A 23,112-nucleotide genomic window follows, 5' to 3' on the forward strand; every position below is an offset into this window, starting at 1 on the left:
ACCTTGAAAAGCCCATTGCTTTGCTTTGTTGGAATATACTGAGCTGATCTTCTGCCAACTATAATTTATCAAGGAGGTGGTGAAAGGAAACAGCAGGATTTTTTTTTTTGGTGTTGCATAAAGAATAACGTTGCTTTTTCTCCTAGCTTTTCAATATTCTATAAGCACTTTTGGTTAATTCAAGTGTTGTTGTAACTCTTTTGGTACCAAATCTTTGAAGGAAAGACTAATAGGTTAAGTAAAGGATCTAAATAACATGTTTTCCAGTCATAAGATCTTTTCTCTTCTGTTTTTCATGACTTGAACTTTCATTGATCTCTGGAGAAAAACTTTTCAATTGTTCTTTGCTTTAAGTGAACAGAATGTAATCACCTGCTCAGTCTTCATCATTGGAGAATACTGATCAGCAATACTGCTGGGCTATGATGATTATTTTCAATACAACTCACTGGGTCCAGGATCTCAACTGAATTAAAGTAACTTGCCCGTATTATATACCCTCAAAAATGTGCCTAATGTATCTTAGTGGCTCCAATCCCTACTCATATACTTGGTCCTGCTACCTCTGATCTCCAGCTGGTTTGCTTCCCAGCAATAGTGAAGCCAGGCTTTGAGCATTGGTGGAGCCAGGGAGAGTGATGGGTCATTGGTGGTGCCATCTTCAATTATACCTGGCTTGAAAAGGCACTACACATACACGTAAATGAAGTTGGAAGGGGACCGGGGTCACCACCCCTGCCCACCTATTAGCTCCATCACTGCTTCCAAGCATTTTAGAGGGCTGGTATCTATAGCACTGTAGGATGTCCTCCATCATATCTTTGACACCAGCGGCAAGGACTCAAGGCACACATATAGAGAGGAAAAGCAGATCTCACACTGTGGATATATGCATGATCTGGTGTTTGTCTTTTTATGTGCAAAATGGGGTTTGAATGACAGAAGTCACCTCACCATGCTCCAGGTTGCCTGGATTCTAATCCTAGAGTACAAACAAATCAGCTATTACCTATTAGGAGCGTGGTCTGTCAGCTTGACTGTCAGGCTCCACACCAGTTAATAAAGAGAGATGCATGACCAACATACTGATTTGAGAGATACATGACCAACAATTTCAGCAAGAGGTTATTCCAGGTACATCACTGCTGAGTTAAATAAAAGGGAGAGGATGAAGAACTTCATCTGCAAATTTTATCTAATAAAGTGGTCCATTCCCAACATTATTTTCAATGGCAGCTGGCAAATCTAAGATGAAGGGTGTATTCCACTGGCCAGCCTTCAGTCAGATAACATGACAAGTCATTTTCTTCCCTCTTTTGTATATGTAAAAAATGCTAAACATTTAGTTTACTGTCAACTTAAGTTGTCTAAAATATATATTGACACTACAAAAATGTTTGTAGAGTGAATAAAGAGATTGTACTGTCTGTTTCAATATACCACCCCAGTCGTTCCTTTACATTTGTTGCAGTTTGGTTTTACATGGCTTGTTCTGCCTCCATTATTTATTGATTATATCTGCCCTTGAAATTTCTCTTTTCCTTTCAGCTGCTCTTCTCTTTTTGAGAGAGAATCCTGGGGGCAAGGGCGGCAGCAGCATATACTAATTGGCAGAGCAGAGTCTGGGCAGCAGGAGCTTTGGGGCTAAATCAGCACCTAAAAATCAGTGTAGCTCAACTGCATAAATTGGTGGTGTGCTACAGACTTCAACCAGGTGACGGGCTAGCCCATTGCCCTCTACCCAGAGACTTCAACTGGCTTCCTGGACCCTGGATGAGTCACTTAGAGCTTGACCCCGGGAGCTGCTGAGTGCCTCCTGAGAGGTGCTGGGAGCTCTCAATTCCCATTGACTTTACTGGGAGTCAGTACTTCTCAGGCACCACTCTGCACCTCACAGGATCAAGCCCTTTATCTCTCTGCCTCATTTTCTCCATCTGTAAAATAGGATAACATCTACTTTTCCACCCTTTGAAATGTAATTTGAGATCCTTGGATGAACGCTGTTACACTACAGTACAAAATATTAATTCTTAATATGTTCATATTGCAGCAGCATCCTTGAGAGAAGCCAGCTGAAGAGATAGGTCATGAAACAGCAGAGGTCACCTGTCTTTGAAAAAGCATCTATTGCAAAAGCTCCAGTTCAAGCTACAAGTCTGGGAAACAGCTGATCTAATAATGGAAAAGCTTCCCATGACAAAAAATATGAAGATGTGCTCCACTCCCTCCATTGTGTGTTACCTGGGCATTCAGCTAGCAAGAAGGCTGCAGAGGTGATTTACCCTCTGCTATATGCTACCTGAATGGTACCAAATCATTTAAAAGAAAAGCGAGAAGTAAAATTTCATATTCCTGAGAGTAAAAGACTGGTGACACTGATCTGAGCAAGGCATAGTGCAGATAGCAAGCATGAAGAATTTCCCCACACAGTTCTGGAAATGCACTTCCAGCCATCCAGCTTAGTAGTCCAGCCCTGAGCCTCTCCTGAGTGGAAGCTCTATGCCAAATTGTGTGATGGTTTTGCAATATGAATAAATATCCAGTGGTGACAGTGACAAGACACACGAAGCTCACTTCACTTGTGAATGGTAACAGACCACTGAAGTAGCTAACCCTCAGGCAGGTGGGTACTAGCATTTGGTGTGGAGTCATGCTTCCCTTTTATTGAGGAGAGTTGAATTTTATTTTATTATTTTTGCTAACGCATTATTCTAAGATTCCATTAAGCTCTAAGCATCACAGTTCAGGCATTCCCATAGGGGAACCCTAATGCATTTTATATGCAGTTATTGTTTTAGTTTGCTTTTGAGGAACACCTAATTCAGAGTGTGCACTTAACTCTTGTCATCAGTACTTTGGTATTCCCCAGTGACCAATGCTAATAGCATTTTGCAGCTGCACTTTCAGTTCCTGCTTTAACAAATGAATTAGAAGTAGTAAAGGATTTTCTTTTTTGTGTTTGTTATTTCAAACACACAGGCAATGATTTCCTCTGCCTAAAATAAAAGGTTAATACGAGGCTTCAAGACTTCAAGCAGGGAGCTGTTATAGAGGATAAAAAAGAAAATACAACCAAAAGAGCTTTATAATTAATCAAAATTAATTAAATGCCACCAGATTCCCTATGGAATTAAATATTATACGATACATCCATTAGAGTGTCCAAAAGAATTCACCATGAGTAGAATTTCCTCAATGAGGTCCCAACCCAGCAAGGCAATTAAATCCATGAATTAACTTTACTGAGACTTAGACGCATGCTTAAAGTTAGGCACATGGTCTTAAGTATGTGCTTAAATATTTCGCTGCACTGGAGCCAAAAAGAATGGGGTGCAAGTAGCTGCTTATGACAATGCTGCTTCATCTCCTAAAATATGGTATCACCTTTGAAATACAAATAGTTTGGTTAAGATAAATGGTGTTACCATGAAAAATAAACCATACACACACACACACACACCCCTAGCTGTCATTTCCATTTTAACTATCTCATTCTTTTAGCACTATTCCGTGTCATTGAAGTATGTAAAGTGCTTGACCGAGTTCTAATACATCACCCTTATAACAGGCAATTAGAACAGAGAAATTTCTACAGAGGACAGAATACAGAATTATTGCAAACCAACCTACTTACTACTGTAAGTTACTCACTAGTTATAACGGACACTTTCCAGACCTTTACGGCTATCAGTAGTGCTCTGAAATGAGGGAGTAAGTGCAACAGCAAGATGAGGGCTACATGTTCAATCCACTCCTTTAAATGTAAAACAAAGAGTTTTAACTGTCTGCTGAAGAGCCATTCACACAGGTATTAAAACCAGTATTGCCGGAAATAGTTTTAAACATGGCATGTTACCACAGCAAACCCAGGCAGAAATACCTGAAGGAATTTATGACGATCCTGTTAGCTTTCATTCAGGGGCTCCTGCTGCTGCACACTGTCAAACTACCTCAGGCATTCGCCACGCTACCATTTTTCTGAAATTCTCCCAGCATTGCATTATAATGAGTGTAGTCACCCGATCTGTAGCAACAGTGGAAGTATTATTGCAGACAGCACTTCAGGGTCTTTACCACCATAACTCCTAAATATGTTCAAATGATATGGTGGTAAAAATGCCAGCAGGCACTAGTAACCAGTCTGCACTAGCAGCATCAGTGGTGGAGCTGCAATAGTAAGAGCTTTTAAGAAAAATGCCAATGTGAAGAAAGCCTGAGGAGGACATAGAAGGCCAGGTGCAGGTGGTAAAGGTAGGGTGCGGAGCCAAAGGAGCACTGCAGAGTGAACACCTGGCCACTCAGTTTTTCAGGATTTTCCAATGACTCTGGTGGGAGAGGTTTGAGGCCCATGTGCTGTGTCTGCTCCACAGTGAGACAAATCCTGTCCACCCCAATGGGATGGAGTCTTTAGTTTCTATTCTTAGAGTTCCCAAGTGTTTTTCAAGGCCATGTCTACATTAACAAGTTCTGTCGACAAAAGTGATGTTGACAGCCAAAATTTGACATCATAAAAATCAGAATCATATGTTAACACTCCCTCCCTCTGTCGGCAGAGCACATCTACTGTGGAGGCACCATCATTGACAGTGTGAGCCATGCACTGTGGGTACCTGTCCAGCTCGACACTTTGTCACTAGGTGTTGTGGGAAGGCAGAGAGGATCGTGGCACATTCTGGGACCAGGCTCAATGTCCCATGATGTATTGTTTTCTGTCCCAGCACTCATAGACTCATAGACTTTAAGGTGAGAAGGGACTATTATGATCTTCTAGTCTGACCTCCTGTACAACACAGGCCACATAATCTCACCCACCCACTCCTGTAACAAACCCTGACCTATGTCTGAGCTATTGATGTCCTCAACTTGTGGTTTAAAGACTTCAGGGTGCAGAGAATCCTTCAGTAAGTGACCCATGCACCACACTGCAGAGGAAGGCAAAAAAAACCCAGGGCCTCTGCCAGTCATCCCTGGAGGAAAACTCCTTCCCGACCCCAAGTATGGCAATCAGCTAAACCCTGAGCATGTGGGAAGACTCACCAGTCAGACACCCAGGAAAGAATTCTCTGTAGTAACTCAGATCCCACCCTATCTAGAGTCCCATCACAGGCCATTGGGCATATTTACCGCTAATAGTCAAACACCCGTTAATTGCCAAAATTAGGCTATCCCATCATACCATCCCTTCCATAAACTTATCAAGCTTAGTCTTGAAGCCAGATATGTCTTTTGCCTCCACTGCTCCCTTTGGAAGGCAATTCCAGAACTTATTCCTCTGATGGTTAGAAACTTTCATCTAATTTCAAGTCTAAACTTCGTAATGGCCAGTTTATATCCATTTGTTCTTGAGTCCACATTGGTACTGAGCTTAAATAACTCCTCCTGGTATTTTATCCCTCTGATATATTTATAGAGAGCAACTATATTTTCCCTCAGCCTTCTTTTGGTTAGACTAAACAAGCCAAGCTCTTTGAGTCTCAATGGGCTTTCTTTCCCAGAATTTTTGCAACAGCCTTTCTTTGTGGTGTACCCTGGCATCTTTGTGAGAAGGGACAGATCCTGCAGTGCTCTCCGATGCTCTGTTAACTGTCATGAAGACATTGTGGATGGCAGTGCAATTAATCTTGAAGTTCCTAATTGAAGAAGACTCCCAGGCACCCAACATGATGTGTGATATGGATAGGAGCAACTTTAGATTGCTTTTGGCATTCACAGAACAGCTGCATAAGGTAGACCGTCGCTTCTGGGCTTGGGAAATAAGCACTGAATGGTGGGATTATATCGTCATGCAGGTCTGGGATGAAGAGCACTGACTACAGAACTTTTGGATGCAGAAAGCCACTTTCCTGGAACTGTGTGTGGCGCTTGCCCCAACACGGCAGTGCAAAGACACCAGAATGAGAGCTGCCCTATCCATGGAGAAACGTGGCAATCGCTTTGTGGAAGCTGGTGACTCCAGCCTGCTTCCAGTCGGTCGCAAATCAATTTGGAATAGGGAAGTTGACTGCTGGGGCTGCATTAATACAAGTATGCAGGGCAGTAATCGCATCCTGCTACGAAGGACCGTGATGCTGGGAAATGTGTATGAAATAGTGGACGGTTTTACACAAATGTGTTTCCCTAACTGTGGGGCACGTCTCATGGGGAAAATAGCACACACTCTTTGCAAGGGTCATGGCGCAGCATTCTATGAAAAAAAAATCTAAAATTCTTCCACACTTTTCACAGGCAGGGGTCATTCTAGCAGACATCTCACTGCTAAGGGTAAGCAAGGAAGTAAGGGAACATCTACCCCATGTTTGTGACTTCTGCCCTGCTCCCTATGCTGCTTGCCTAAATGCCACTTTGGTCCCTGCACAGGTGATTGCCGAATGGTGTGGGAAAGCTTCCTACAATGGGAAAAGGAACAAAGCAGCTCTGCCAAGGAACTTTGGGCAGAGGATTGCTGAATACTACTAGGAAATTTTTTTCTGACAGAAGTCGCATTGCAGTGTGTACGCATTCACTGTTTGGTTGACCAAAGGCAATTTTGGTTGACAAAACTTGGTAGCATAGACAAGGTCCAAATAACTTTAGCCCTCTGTTAGCAACTTCTTGTATAGGGAGCATGATCAGCTCTTAATCCACCTCAGCTTCCCCATCTGTGAAAAGATGTTAACTGTAACAGGTTGGCCACATTTGCTTTAAAGCACCTCAAGCAGCTCTTGATCCTGCTGAGAGGAATGTTAAGTGGATTCTGCTGTTTTAATGGTACCGCTGACATGCTGCAGATATGTGGAAGGTAGAAGTGGCTTTTTAGGCCTTGTCTACACTTACCAAGGGTTCGACGTGTAGTGATCATGCATCAGCAGTTAATTTAGTGGGTCTAGTGAAGACCTGCTAAATTGACTGCAGATCACTAGCCCCTCAACTCCTGTACGCCACCTGAATGAGAAGCGCAAGGGGAGTCAATGGGAGAGTGATCTGCGGTCGACATTGCATAGTGTGGACCCTGCGGTAAGTACATCTAAGTACATTGACTTCAGCTACATTTTCCACGTAGCTGAAGTTGAATAATTTAGATTGATCTCCCCCTGTAGTGTAGACAAGGCCTTAGAGAGGAAAGGATGCAGTGTATGGGCTGAGGTGTCTGGAGGGAGGAATCTTGGGAGCAGTGAAGTTTGGAGAGGAGACTTAAGCTGAACTTCGTTATATTAATTTATTTCATCCGACTGTGAACCCCTTCCTCATACTGGTGAGCAGCTGGGTACAAAGAGACTATTCCTGGGAGTAACTGCTCATCAGTGTGAATAAGAGGTTCACAATCTGGCCCTTTGCTAATAAAGCCAAACCCCAAGGAGGGGGTGACTGTGGCCTCTACATAGTATATTTGAGAGCAGGTTGGTAAAGGCATCTTCTCACATCAACCTACCTCACAGGTGGGTGGCAGAGATTAGGTAACACATATGCACATGCTTACCTGTGCTGGTAAAGTTCAACACAGCTAATGGTGCTGGGATCCTAGGTGGCAATTTTCAATGGGTTTTAAGGGAGTCAAGTGCCCAATTCCCACTGAAAATCCCAGTCCTAACCCTCAATTTCCAATGGCACTAGCTGCTCCCATAATCAACCCTATGCCTCTTCAAAGAGCCCTCACTGTTTCTATTCCTTAAATTGCCCTGTATTTTAGTCTGTCATTTAAAAATAATAAAGTTAATGTTTGTTTATGTTTTTCCATTTATAGGTGCTAAATAGGAGTACATACTACTACCTATAAATCAGAAAAGGGGGATGTGAATTAACAAACTCTCTGAAAAATGATCTTCATAGTTACAGAAGACAGTAAATCTAGACTTTTTCTGTGCCTCTGGGAAAACAGTCATAATAAAATAAAGACAGATGTTCAAAACAGAGGGACTCAAAAGTTATTACTGGTACATCACCATGCACTTTATTTGCATTGCTTATATTCTTAAAGGGCCCAAATCTGTGAAGTGCTGAGCTCAACTGGGAGTTCATGGGGTTCAGCAACCAGAAGCAGCTCAACACCTCATAGGATTGAGCCCCAATGCTTTGCTTTTGTCAGTGTAAAATTGAGCTTAACCTCTTCATTATTGCCTCTTAGAATACCTAAGTAGCCACACATCATAAAAACTAACTCATAAAAAATGGCCTGAATATGTATCCTTGGTCAAGTGCTGGTCTGTGCCGATGGAAGCAAAATGAACACATAGTAAGGGCCAAATTCAACCCATATGTCAGTGGACATACCTCCTCTGATGTTAGTGGTGTTTGGGCTGCTTCCCCAGGGCTGAATTGAGCATTCATGCTACGGAAGTGGCAATAATGGGAATAGGAATTCTCTTGATAGCAGCAGCTGCACACACAACCTGCTCCATTTAGACAGATTATTCTTGCCCCAGGGCAAAACTAAACTGCACGATGTGTTTGTGCATGCACAGATGTCATTGCCAGCTCAGGGATGTATATACCCAAACATAAGGCACACTCTCTGTCATGCCACCCCAAAACACAGCTCTGTTACTACTGTGCAGGGCACCTGGGTCAACCTCTTTACTGCTTTTGAAGGACCCAGAATCAGAGGGAAGAGTTTCACCTCCCTTTCCCCACACCACAACCAGTCCCCACCTCCCCCGCCGAAGTGGCACCTATATGCAACACTCCACTAGATCTGCAGCACTCAAGGTGTAAGCTATGGAGGGTGAGTGGCAAGGACATCAAGGGGAATGGCATGCAGAAAGTGATCTCAGACTATGAAAGAGATCCGCAGTGCAGCTCTGAGACGCTACTCTCATTCCCCTTTCATTCCAACGCTATGTATTGATGAGTTGTTCTCTGAGCATCTCTCACTTTTGAACGAGGAGTACTTGTGCCACCTTAGAGACTAACAAAAGCTTACGCCCAGATAAATTTGTGAGTCTCTAAGGTGCCACAAGGACTCCTCGTTCTTTTTGCTGATACAGACTAACACAGCTACCGCTCTGAAACTTCTCACTTTAGAGTGTCACACCTCATGAGCAGTTCCTGGAGAGGATCATAAAGCAAAGCAGAATGCTTCTCTCACCCAGCCTGAGATTGAGACAAGCTCTCACACATTAGAAGCAATTCATTCTAATGTATGAGCAACACTCAATAATTCATTACTCAGAGAAGCATCTTTTAGTAAGAATGGAAACAAACATAATTTTTGAGCACCATCCCCTCTGTCCTGACTAATAAGAATAGCCCAGTCTGAGCTGATGAGCTTTCCAGGGAGTTATTTTGCTCATCTGCATAGCAGCATTCTCTTCCAGAGCAAAAGGAGCAGCAGTTCTTTTCCCAAAACAAAAAAAACAAAAAACAAAAAACAAAAAAACCTGATAAGTGATTGACTGTAAAACAAACAAACAACAAATAAACAATATTTTTTAAAACGCTGGTGCTATAGAATACTTAACATGCTGTTAAAGTGTGTGTCATGGTGATTTACATAGAAATTGTTTTTTTTTGCAGCCCAAGAGACAATAGTAAGTTATTGTAAACGTGCAGCCAGATGCATAGTCACTCCCTCGCTAATACTGCGCTGCGCTCTCTAGTTTATCATTGTGCACATTCTACAGCAGAAGGAATGAAAAAGAGGCATCGGTCTGTGGAAGTACACTATTAAATCAACCACTGAAAACAGCCCTGAAATCAGCTCAGCCTTTTAACTTTTCTGTAGATTTTTATTTTCTTTTAGTCTTGTGGTTAAGGCAAAGCACTGGGTTCTAGTCCTAGTGCTGATACCTTCTTCCTTTGTAGCCCTGGGCAAGTCCCTTAACCTCGCTGCTTCAGTCTCCCAATCTGAGTGGGGACAGCAGTACTGCCCTACTTCACAGAGTGCTGTGAGGATTAATTAATGTTTGTAATAAGGGAGTAGAGTATTGGCCTCATGAACTTTACACTGTCAAAGAAGCAAGGGGTTAAGGAGGGCTGTTGGGGATCCTGTTCCTTCTCCATTTAGCCTCCTCTTAAGCCAACAACAGAGTATAATGATCATTCCCCATTTTATACTGGGAAGAATTTTATACACACACGTGTATGTGCACACTTACATACACATAGCCAAACAGCAGGCCTCTAGGTACTACAGAAACCTGTTGCTTTCTGAATATGTTTATTACACAGAAGCCTGTTGAGTCTGACTTATTTGTGATAAAGGTTTGAAAAGCTAATACTGTTTTCTTCTGATGTGTGGATGTTATCATACACTGTTCATTAAAAGATATTCCAACAAGCTGCATTAACTGAATAACCCCAGTGATAAGGCTCTAACTTTTCTGATTTAGACACAATTCTCACACCAGTATGTATAACAATATTGTTCTTCAGATCAGGAGGGCTGACATTACTTTCACTATGCTGTAGGGAAATATTAGTTTTAGACTGCTAATGTTTTATTAATTTTTAGTAAGTCTGGTATAGAGCAGAAACACAGGAAATGCAACCCAGACAATGACCACTGATCCACCTAGTCTAGTATTCTAGATTTAAAAGATAAAGGGATTATGATCATTTAGTCTGACCACCTGCACTGCACAGGCCATAAAAATCTCACCCAGTGATTCCTGAAGCAAGTCCAATAACTTGTGATTGAACTAGATCATACATTTTAGAATGAGATTAGTTCTTGAGGTCAACCTTATCATGGCTCCAGCACTGTTCTATACAAAACAATTCAAAGGAAGTGAGTTCCTTTCCCTCCTCATCAATAGCATAACCAAACAATGTTGCAAATGTACAGGGCATGGGGAAATGGCAAATGGCATTCCTTCCTGACTCCTGCTAGCAACCAATTTATGACCTGAAGAATAAGGATTATCTTTTGTAACTATTAACTCAGCCAGCGTAACAGCACTGAATGATTTATTAATGTAAACATCCAATCCTTTTCCTTCCACCCACCCATATTTTACTAAACTATTCACCTCAGGGAATTCTGTGGGTTGATTATATACAAAATAAAAAGTGTTTCTTCTCTTCTGAACATGCTTTCTTTACATTTCAAGTACACCTCCTGTGCTTATGTTAAGAGGAAAATGTGGTTGGCCTTCACTATACCGTTCATTATTTTAGATACCTCTATCATCTCTCTTCTTAATATCGTCCTTTTCCCAAACCAAATCATGCTAGACTTTTTAATCCCTCTTCATATGAAAGTTCCCTCCTCCAGTGCTTCTAATCTTTTTCATTACCCTTCTCTGAAATGAGGTGACCAAAACTCAATGCCGAATTCATGGTGAAGTCATTCCATCAATTTACATAATGGCATTATAGAATTTCCATATGACTCCCCTTCTTCTACAGCCAAATGTTGTATTTGCTTTATGGAGTGCTGCTGGACATTCAGCAGATGCCTTCATTAAACTGTCCTCTGTGATGTGTACACCTTTCTCCTGAGAAGTCTTAACTAACTCAGAACCCATCAGTGTACATGAGTAGTTTTAAATTGTCCCTTCCAGTGTAAATTATCTTGCAAGTCAATTCTGAGTTTTACTTGCCATGCTGTTGCCTAATAAACTAATTATTTTAGGTATTTTTGGAGAATCTCTCACAATCATCCACAATTTTTATTCTTGTAAATAAGTTTGGGCCTTCCAATAAAACAGTGGCCATCTTGTTATTCACTATTCTATTCCTAATCCTAGAAGCACCTTGCTATTAATGACTGTTTCTCAGAATAGAAAGACATTTATTCCTGCTCTTCACTTCCCAGCTCCTAAATAGTTTCTAATCCATGGTAGAATTTTATCATTCAACCTGCAGTTCCATAATAGTCTATTGTAAGAGATGTCAATAGAAGCCTACTGAACGCCTAAAAATATTGAATCCAATGCTTCTCCTGGACTCCTTATTTTGTTTTCGCTTTTCAAAAACCCTAGTGGGTTAGAAACATCCAGTGTATCCTTATAACAGCTGTGCTCTTTCGTGGCGGAAACACAGGAATTGCCATACTGGATCAGACCAGTGTCCATCAAGGTAAAATCTGAACACAGGAAACGAAGGGCTCTTATGTTAACCTCGAACACTGTTACTGTGGCAGTTAGCTGGAATTTCATTAGACTGTCCAGAGATGCTCTCAGGAACAAGTTTGACAGATGACAACCTATTTGTCTCTGCCTTTTACATCTCGGGCATCCAGACTTTCTAACAATCTCAAAGTCACTTCTGAAATGTAAACATAATAAAAAAAATATTCAATTGCCATTAGCTTCCACCTCTGAGGTACCTTTCTCTTTCCCATCCCTTCCCAGCTGAGAGTTCCCTTTTTTCCTAAATGGCGATTGCTTTGGTAATACCTCTGACCTTGACTTGTGCATGAGAGAGGGGGAGAAAGAATGCATGCAAGAGAGACACAACTCAAGCCCTGGAAATCTGTTTATGTATTCTGAGAGCACATCTTCAGAGGGGGGTGACCTGAGAAAGAGGGAAGCATGGTGTCTATGCCAAGGTGAGCACTTCATGACATATTTATAAGGGAAGAGGCATTAAAAAAATTGCTAAAGGAGAAAGAAGAGAAAAATCTGACTTACCTTGTCGGTGTAGACGAAGAACAGAATCACGATGGTGAGCTCCAGCAGGAATATAATTAACAGCATGATAAAAAACTGTCAAGAGAAGAGGGGACAGGGGAAGAAACAAAAACCCAGAAACATCAAAATCTGATTAATCTTCCTCCTACTGTACAATAACTACATTCAGCAGGCAGGGGCGGCTCTAGCCATTTCGATGCACCAAGCACAGCGGCACGCCGCGGGGGGCGCTTTACCGGTTGCTGGTCCCGCGGTTCCGTTGGACCTCTCGCAGACGTGCCTGCGGAGGGTCCGCTGGTTCTGCGACTCTGATGGACCTCCCGCAGGCGTGCCTGCGGATGCTCTGTCGAAGCTGCGGGACCAGCGGACCCTCTGCAGGCACACCTGCGGGAGGTCCACCGGAGCCGCCTGCCGCCCTCCCGGCGACTGGCAGAGCACCCCCCGTGGCATGCCGCCCCAAGCAAGTGCTTGGCGTGCTGGGGCCTGGAACCACCCTGTCAGCAGGTCATGCATGAAAAGGGGATTTTGTTTTATGGATGACAGGGTACAGAGTTACTGCTTTGAGACCAAGTGAGGTGTTTGCACCATGCAGCATTGGAAAGCACACACAGGACTAACCAGGGACACAGTATGTGCAGACACACACACTGCCTACTTTTGCTCCTACTAACTTCAGTGAGAACAGAGGCTTTTGTTTGTTTGTTTTGTTTAAACAAATCTTTTCAGTTAATGAAGTGGCATGGACATCTCTATTATTCTCATTCCATACACGGTGCTTCCCTCTCTGGAACAAGGAAGCCACAGGTCACTCCGTTATGGCTACTGGGAAAGTGAAAGGAACATTTAAATGTTTGTGTACAAAGTTAGCATGAAGCATTCTTCAGGCTAGGAATACAAATGTCTCAAAAGTTTGAACTGGAAGCTGTCTCATTTATACTTATAGCATTAAAAAAAATTATTCAGTTTAGCTTCATGGCTTTGAGGAAACATCCCATCTAATTCCAGAAATGGGATTTATAAAAGTACCTGAATTCCTGGATTACGGATTTCAGGTAGGAGCCTCAAAAGGGCTCAGCTTTCATTGACCTCAGTGGGAACAGAGGTAGGCCAACACTGAGCACTTCTGAAAATCCCACCTTTCCCATTTTGTGATGAGAAAAAAAATGTTGCCACTCCAACTTTAGACAGGCTGTGGTGCAGCCATGGCAGAATGGCCCTGTAGAGTTAAGAGACTGAAGAGAGCTACTAAGCTATCTTTGTCTATCTCCAAGGATTCCCTGCAATAAACAGGCCTGATGCAAAGTCCATTGAAGTAGACAGAAAGACTCTTATTGATTTCAATGGGCTTTTGAACAGGCCCTAATTAACAGTTCATGGTGTTATGAAAAGAAGATTATTTAGAAATCACAAAATCAGGAGGAGGACACAAGACTGTTCACAGGCTCCACTGCCCCCTACAAGTTCACACACCAACCTCCCTGCAAGACTAGAATTGTATAACTGAACAGTAAGTACTGCTTTGACTGAAACCTCAGTTTCAGAGGTGGGAGGAAAAAAAATAAATCTACTGCTCCTTTTGCTTCAGCCACTCAGCAGCAAACCTGTAAAACTTCAATGGCTAAAAAAGTGTTATCAGAGCTTTTCTTTGCCTGATGAGTGGAACCTTTGAATTTCTGTGATAAAATAAAGGGCAGAAGATCTGGAGACAGAAAACAATTTTCCACCAGTACAATGGCACAATGCATTTGGCCCCAAGTCTTAAATTATGGTTTATTTTCACTTCTTTGCTGGAATCTAAAGACTACAGGAACCCTAGTACAGGAATCTACTTTCACCCAGTTCTGGGTCAGGGCACCCATTCATGGCAGCAACCTCCCAGGCAGACCTCCTTGTCACTATCAACCAGAAACTGGATGAATTGGTGAATACCAGCCCACATGTCATTGGTCTTTAATACTGTGATTTCAGATTGCGGCACAGTATTCAGGGGCGGCCCTAGGCATTGTGCCACCCCGAGCACAGCAGGCAGGCTGCCTTCGGCGGCTTGCCTGCGGGAGGTCCCCGGTCCCGCGAATTCAGTGGCAGCCTACGGGAGGTCTGCCGAAGCCGTGGGACCAGTGGACCCTCCGCAGGCATGCTGTCGAAGGCAGCCTGCCTGCTGCTCTTGCAGGGACCGGCAGAGTGCCCCCCGTGGCTTGCCGCCCCAAGCATGTGCTTGGCGTGCTCGTGCTTGGAGTCACCCCGATAGTATTCAGTGAGCAGGGACAAGGTATATCACTATGTACTTGAATGCCCTGGTACTGCAAGAACACTCTCTTCCTTGATACCTACCTCTATTGGGACATATCACCCCTCATTAGAGATTCTGGTGTATCCATAAAATGTATGTGAATTATATTGTGTATGTCCATAAACTGCACTTTCCCTTTGAGAGTAAGAATTTGTTTTCAGTTGCTCATAACTTTTCCTAACTTTGACCATTTTGGCTGAAATTTTCCATGCCAGGTGTCTTGCTCAGGTTGCCATCCCCACAGACCAATGAGCATGCTCCAGCCTGCAGTGCTGCCCAGACTGCACATGTGCTATCCCCCACAGAGCAAATACTCATGCTCCATCCCCTCACAGATCCTACAGGATTGTGTACGCTCCAGTCCAGGTGTGCAGGGATTCAGAAGAACTTTCCTTATAATGGCACCTCACAGCCACTCCAGGCTGGAGTGGAGCCAGGCCCCACCACTGAGAACAAGCAATTTATTCCTCCTGTGCTTTCAATGACCCCTCTGCTGGGACACAGGCATTGTGGCAGAGGAAGCTGTCTGATTCAAATACAGAAAGGATAAAAGCCAGACCAGAGGGGGGCGGAAACATGGAAGGAATAGACTGGGACAAGGTGTCTGTAAAACTGGAAATAGAGTGTGGTGGGGGAGAGGAACTGGGACTGTGTGTGGGGAGGAGTAGACTGGAAGTTGAGGGGTGAGATTAGGATTCAGACAAGGACTCTGGAGGGGAAGTCTAGGATGGGCTGAGTAAGGACACAGGGATGAGAAGCATGAGGAGACGGACCTGGGTAGGTTAAGAGAATGGGACTAGGATAAGGACCCAGAAGGGGTGGGGGAGAAGACGGGTCAGTAGAAATGGGCAGAAGGGGCCAAACTTGGGGAGAAAGGGCAGAAGTGCCTCTGTATACTAGACCATACTCTTCTCCAGAGCCTGGAATGGAACCCAAGATTCCCGAGTCTCTCCTTCCTCTGCTTTCAACAAAAATCTACAAAACCCACTCACAAAGTGTGTGTCTCATCCCATTCTAGGGTTGGTTCACACAAGGGATGACAACCTCCTATTGTTATCATTTATGCTTTTAGCTCAAGAGGTGTGGGCGGTGGATCCACACTGTGGGTGTAAATACAATGCCAACCTGATGGAATTCAGGGATGGCTCAGTGGTTTGAGCATTGGTCTGCTAAACCCAGGGTTGTGAGCTCAGTCCTTGAGGGGGCCACGTAAGGATCCGGCGCAAAAATCAGTACTTGGTCCTGCCAGTAAAACAGGGGCTGGACTCAATGACCTTTCAGGGTCCCTTCCAATTCTATGAGATAGGTAGATCTCCATAAAGAATCTCTGTTCTTTAAGTTTGCTTTTAAATAAAAAAAAAATTAACAATGTTGCAAAGTCAAAAGATAGGAAATGTCCAACTTAAGGTTGTCTGTGGAAATCTCATTTGGTTTCCTTATAAATCTGCATTACGATACAATCTTTAATTACAGGATCACATACTGTTTTTGATACAAGACCCATGCCACTTTCTGTGCACGTGATGGACCTGCTCTTGTGATGAACTGTGGTTTGCGAGGTAAAGGAGGGTGTTGTCTACAGGTTCATTTGTTGAAGTTGGAATGCGTATAGTGAAATGACAGGGGATTGCAGGAAGAGAAAGGATGGTAGGAAGCTGAATGTTGCCCTGGAAGAGTGGTTTACATTTCTGCCTCTGTCACAGAGGTCTCATATGTAAGACTGTGAATCATTCTCTGTGACTTTTCGTGACCTCCATGAATTTTGCAGTGCTTGTGTGGCTGACCCCAGGACCACCACAGCAGCCTGGGAAGCCCCGGGGCCAGCCACACTGGCTGCTGCTCTGGCAGACCCAGGCAACTGGTTCCCAGCATTGCCCTGAAGCAGGGCCGGCTCTAGGCCACAGCGCGCCAAGCACATGCTTGGGGCGGCATGCCGCGGGGGGTGCCTCTGCTGGTTGCCGGGAGGGAGGCAAGCGGCTCCGGTGGACCACCGGACCCCCCCAGAGAAGCCTGTGGGAGGTCCACCGGAGCCGCAGGACAGGCGAGCGGCAGAGCGCCCCTGTGGCGTGCTGCCGTGCTTGGGGCGGCGAAATTGCTAGAGCCGGCCCTGCCCTGAAGCAGCAAGCCCCCGGGCCGCACCCCAGCGGCAGTCTTCAGGCGTGTCCCCCTCCCAGCAGGTAAGATTTAGTCACGGGTATGTTTAGTAAAATGGACAGGTCATGGGGCCATGACTTTTTGTTTATTGCCTGTGACCTGTCCATGACTTTTACTAAAAATACCCATGACTAAAATGTAGTCTTACTCATGTGATGCCAGGCAAGTCACTTAAGCCAAACTTTTCAGTGACTATTACTACTGTGTATTCCTCATTTGCTGAAATTGAGTGTGCTCAGCACTTCTGTAAATTAGTCCCGAGTCTCAGGTTGTCTGCCCAGATACTATGATGATGGGAATCTATTCAGAACAGAATAGCTCTGTGAACTTTTCAAAGCACAATATGTTAGGATTTCTCTCCATCTCCAAAGCCACAAACAAAACAAAATGATGAGTTTTCTCCACAAAATAATAGTATTGTTTTAAATAGGGCCTTCAGCCTTGTGTCTCTCATGTCTTGCCTCCACTGACAAAACAAGGTACATTTTTACTGTGTGTTAACTAATATGCATGAGGTATCCTGCTGTAAAAATATAGTGGAGACAAGGCACTGCAGTTTGACTGCCATGCAGGTGAGGTCAACCTCAGGAAGGAGGTGCAGTGCTCACCTCGCCTACCTACCCCGTGGTAAACACTGCAGGTACCCTGTCTCCAGCTAGGATTTTACAGAAAGGTAGCTATTGTGTATTTGTCACTGTAAAAAGACACCTTTGTAAGGAGTGAAAAAATTCCTCAGTGTCCCCCAGATGTAGTGGTATTACAGCTTAACCCTGCACACACTGATCTGATGACCATAATCTCAGACACACGCACTGCTCCACCATATTCCTCCACCATACTCCCCCAGAACCTACCGCCACAAACTGACCTGATTTTTTCATTAACTTCCAAGGTGGAATTAAGTCAAACATGAGAGCCAAGGCAGGATTGGCATATAGCAGACAAGTGTGAGCCTACGCAACCCCTGCATGCCCCCTGAAAACCCTCACCATTTCTTTTGCAGCTCCTGAACTTGGGTGATAAATAAGAATAAAAATATAAGCTTTGCTGCTGTCCTGTGAGACTACAGGCTGTTGATATAATAAAGATTTATGTGCTGAGAAACAACAATCCCAAAGCAAAGTGTTCATGTAGAACTCCATAAAGAAGATTGATCTAATCTTGTAGCTAGAGATACTTCACCACAGCGCTTGTCAACATGGCAGAGGTTCACAAGGGGGGGTTAAGCCAAAAATAATCCCATCGGCTCTAGGACTTGGTGGGAGTGAAGGAAGGGCAGGAAAAAACTCTCTCCCTATTTTGCTGCTGCTGCTCCACCCCTAATCCAATTCCAGTGCGACTTCTCAGCCCTTCCCCTCCATTTCCTTCACACCCCTCCCTCACCACTTCTCCACAGAGAACTCAGCTGACGCAGTAGAGAAGAGGACACTCAATGGGCTGAAAAGGATACTTTGGAGTTGATGCAGCCCCAAAAATTAAGCACAGCCAGTGTGTGTGGGGAGGAAGGAGAAAACAAAAGGAGGAAGATCTTCACTTGCAACCCCACCCCCAACCGATGCCAGCTTCCCCCATCCAGCACCGGGCTATGACTCAGAAGATCTAGGTTTATTTCCTTGTTCTGCCACAGACTCTGTCCAACCCAGGGCACGTCACAATCTCTCTGTGTTTCATGGACCCATCTGTAAAATGGGGATAATATTTCCCTTCCTCACAGGAGTGTTGTGACGATACATTTAGGAATGTTTTTGAGGCACTCTTACAAGTCTGATCCAGCCAGCAGGAAGTTAAATTGTGCTGGGGACAGGTTTGGCCTCTAGCAGCCCCAGGATCAAGAAAAGAGAAACAGGACTGACAGTCACCTTTCTTCAGCTGTGGGGGGTCTAAACCTTTAAGTCCAGGTGAAAGGCAGTTTGCAAATGACTCTGGATAAACAAATCCTGACTGTTCAGCTCATGTATCACTGCATCCTTCCGAGATATTAAATTCCCCAAGTGCACACTTCTGAAATTCAGAAGCCTTCCTATTTGACTAAACCTTTTGGCCCTTTCACATTAGATCTCAGAAAGCAGTTGTATTGATTGACTGGCAAGGGTTTTAATTTGCCCTTTGGTAGAAAACTACACTAACGTAGGATGTTTTAAAAATGTATATGTTAGCTCAGACAATCAAAAACAGTCACAAGCACTTTATAACAGAAAACAAAGGATTTATAAGAGAGGCAGCATGGTCTGGTTTGTTATGCACAGATCTGGGGCTTCAGAGGCCTACAGCCTAATCTTGGCTCTGACACTAAATTTGCTGCTGTGTGGCCTGGGACAAGTCACAATCTCTGTTTCCGCATCAATTAAAAAAAATGAATATACTTATCTACCTCACCAGGATGCTCTAACGATTTAGTACAGTGACATTTGTATAGAACTTGGAACATGTGAAGTGCTAAGCAGCAGTAATAGTATTTCTACATATGCCGTCAGAGTCACTCTTATGGTATTAGTGGCCTTTCATCTGAAGATTCATGCCAAAACACTTGTTGCACTTCACAGTTCTCTCAGCCATACCAAAACACAAGATGACTCTCTCATAACATGCAAGGTTCTCCTCCACTCGTGGTACATGCTCATAAAAATTATACCCAGTATATTTTCAGTACACACTATCTGGAGCATGGTGCGTACCTCTAGGTTTATCAATGTATCTGGTCCTAAAGCATACTGTGACGTTGCACTCCATAATGCTTTATGGGAATATGCTTATGAATGTATATATGGCATAACTGGAATATGTTTTATGCTACATATGCCATGTAACATATCTGCAAAGATTATGAGCTACTGAATATATTCATCCTATTTGTATGCATGTGTCATTTTTGTATTCAAAGTTATGAATATTGGCTGTGTACTTTTTTTAGTTTAAAAGAAGCCTTAGTAAAGCATTTGGTCAGCTTCTTAAGAAAGGAATGTGCAAATTAATTGCCCAATCAAGAAACACATAACTGATAATGGATCTTGGAAGACCCCAGTCCACATAGGAAGTCTTCCTGGAGATATTCAAGATAGCATGTGGGAAATGGCTGCTGCCTGTAAAAACTGAGTCATGCATGGACATGTGACTTGCCCACATGACTCCAAAACTCCATTTTGGAGCTAGAGTTTGCATAGGAAAGAGGACGGGGTCACCACCCATAAAAGAAAGTCTATTTAAGCCCCTGGGAGCACCTCCATTTTGTCTTCAGCTGGCTACCTGAAAGAAACTGGAACAAAAGACAGTAACCATAGAGGTGTGAGTGATTGCTGGACCCAGACTAGAAAGGAGGCTAGTCTGTAAAAGAAGCTTATTGGAACATCTCTGAGGGCGAGGTTTCATCTGTAATCACTTTCTTACTGTATTAGGTTTGGACTTGCGTGTTTTATTTTATTTTGCATGGTAATTCACTTTGTTCTTTCTGTTATTACTTGGAACCACTTAAACCCTACTTTTTTGTATTTAATAAAATCACTTTTTACTTATTAATTAACCCAGAGTATGTATTAATACCCGGGGCGGGAGGGGAACAGCTGTGCATCTCTCTCTATCAGTGTTATAGAGGGCAAACAATTTATGAGTTTACCCTGTATAAGCTTTATACAGGGTAAAATGGATTTATTTGGGGTTTGGACCCCATTGGGAGCTGGGCATCCGAGTGTTGGAGAAAGGAACACTTCTTAAGCTGTTTTCAGTTTAGCCTGCAGCTTTTGTGGGATGTTGTTCAGGCCTGGGTTTGGGTTTGTAGCAGGCAAGCGTGCCTGGCTCAAACCAGACGTATTCTGAAGTCCCAAGCTGGCAGGGGAAATGGCTCAGGGGTAGTTTCAGCACATCAGCTGGCAGTACCCCAGGGGTTTTCTGTGATCCAACCCGTCACACATACGTATGCGAACATGTGCACAAAAGCCTGGTAGACTATGTAAAGTGAAAGTGGCCAACAGCTGACAATAAAGAAAGGCTAGAATGACTAGTTGGGAGTTTGTTGTCCAAGACAAATAAAATGCAAGAAAGGAGACAAAGAGCATAAATGAGGGAAAGTAAATCAGATTTTCTGAACTATTTCTGTTTTAATAGCCTAGGGTGTTACTAATAGAGCAACACTGGCACAATGTTTTATTTTCAAAAAAAATAAAAGTACATAGCACCAATGAAGCCAACAGAACTACATCAGAATTTACACCAACTAAGGATCTGCCCCCATGAGTTTCAAGCAATCTGCTGAACTAAGAATTGTAACCTGTATTTAGTGCATTAAGTGATTCTCCTGTCAGTAAATACACAAAAATTATTAATTATTTATTCTGAAATATCACCAACTAGCCTCAACCAGATCAGAGGTCCATTGTGCTAAGTACTCTACAAACACAGAGAATATGACTGTTCCTATTCCTTACAGTTTCAGGCTCCTATCCTGCAAAGATTCATGCACTAGCTTAAGTGTTTGCAGGATCAGGGTACAGGAGAGAACTTACAATTAATAGTGCCAGGTTGCTGCATTTCTTTGTGTAAGCACTTGAAAAAAACCCACACAGATATGCACCTTACACCCACCCATTATACATACACAAAATAAAACACAGAGTCTTCAAATTGATACATGTATTGGACTACTGAGTATAGAATCTCCTTCAAACACAATATTTGCCCTTTCCATCACAGGTCACCAGAAGGTCAGCCATCTTTTTTTTTTTTTAATTGGAGTTCAACCTTTCAAATGTCCCTGTGAGACATGAATGAGAAATGTGAAGCAATTGTTCACTATGGCTTGCCATCATCTCTCTCTCTACAACATCTCAGATCCCAAATTTAAACTATGACCTTCCCCTTAGAGGTCACCAAAAAGCCTTAAGTCTTCTTGCATTTAAACCATTCACGAGGTCTTTTGAGCCAAGATCTTAAAGTCTGGTTTACTCATTCATTACACACCTCATTAGGGGAGGGAAAAAAGAAAACAAATTTGACATTTCTATCAAACTGTGCGTTACCAAAAGGTCACCGATCTAACTCAGATTGTAAGCTCTTTGGGGAAGGGACTTCTTTTGTCCTGTGTTTGTATAGTGCATCGCACAAAACTGGGGCTCCTTGGTGCTAGGAAAATACAAATAATGAATAGCAATTTTCAACACTAACCTCATGAGCCTTTTGCTATCTAATACACACCTGCTAAGACTACTAAAGTTCCAAACCTTTGTTCAGCTTCAAATTTCTGCTTTTTTAAATCAGCCTGCTACATTTCCCTCCCCCAGTGTGAAATTTCCATTTCCCCCACCAAAATTAAAAAAAAAAAATGGATTTAAGGTCTGTCAACTGGCAACTCTACAGAGTGAAAAAATTAGTTGCCAAGATTCTCAAAAGTAAATAAGTGATTTTTGGGTGCAGCCCCAGGAGAAACACTTTAAAAGAACTTTAATTTTAGAAATGCTGAGGTATCTCAGGTTGGGTACCAAAAACTGAGGAAGTCAAATTCAGTACTCACTCTGAAAATGTTGGACAGGAGCTTTACTGCACTGGAAAGTGGAGATTTCTGCCCTTTCACTGGCATGCACGACACTTATTTCTAGTCAGCACAGACACGAAGATAACAGACTTTTAAGTTGTGCTATTTGTATGTGTAGGAAAGGTATTGGAGGTCAAGCTTAGAGGCTTTTGGATTTTTATTTCAAGGCTCCCTTCTCAGCCATGTACAGTTTGAGTTGTGGAAAGTAAGGCTGGGCCACTATTTTCAAACTTAGGTACCTAAAGTTAGGCACTTAAGGTGACCAAATTTTAAGAGGTGTTGAGCACCCACAACTGTCATTGATTTCACTGAAAATGAGGCCACTTTTATTTAGATAAGATGCAAACCAGCACCCATGGAAATCAATAAAAGCACTCACTGACTTCGCTGAGCACTAGACGGGGCCCTGAACATGGATTCAGATGCTTGTCAGTGGTACTAGTGTTTGAAAACATTAGCTCTGGCCAAACAGGTAGAGGAATACAAATCATCCCAATACATTTGTTTTTAAAATCTCTAACAATAACATTTCTGTAACATAATAGTACATGACATATGCAGAACACAGAGTGGTGTGGTGCAGTATAAAGATTTTATCA

At 43.1% G+C, this 23,112-nt stretch overlaps 1 protein-coding gene across 5 annotated transcripts in view; it reads right to left on the reverse strand.

The window, feature by feature from the left end:
* The window catches only part of TSPAN4 (tetraspanin 4), a 692,791-nt gene that overhangs the window by 56,319 nt on the left and 613,360 nt on the right, over positions 1 to 23,112 (reverse strand). For all 5 annotated transcript variants that reach the window (XM_030560655.1, XM_030560658.1, XM_030560656.1 and 2 more), the window contains one exon: positions 12,549 to 12,623. In XM_030560655.1, coding sequence (XP_030416515.1) covers positions 12,549 to 12,623 — 75 coding nt within the window. The remainder of the gene's footprint in view (positions 1 to 12,548; positions 12,624 to 23,112) is intronic.

This window comes from Gopherus evgoodei, chromosome 4 (genome assembly GCF_007399415.2).
Source record: "Gopherus evgoodei ecotype Sinaloan lineage chromosome 4, rGopEvg1_v1.p, whole genome shotgun sequence".
Classification (NCBI taxonomy): domain Eukaryota; kingdom Metazoa; phylum Chordata; order Testudines; family Testudinidae; genus Gopherus; species Gopherus evgoodei.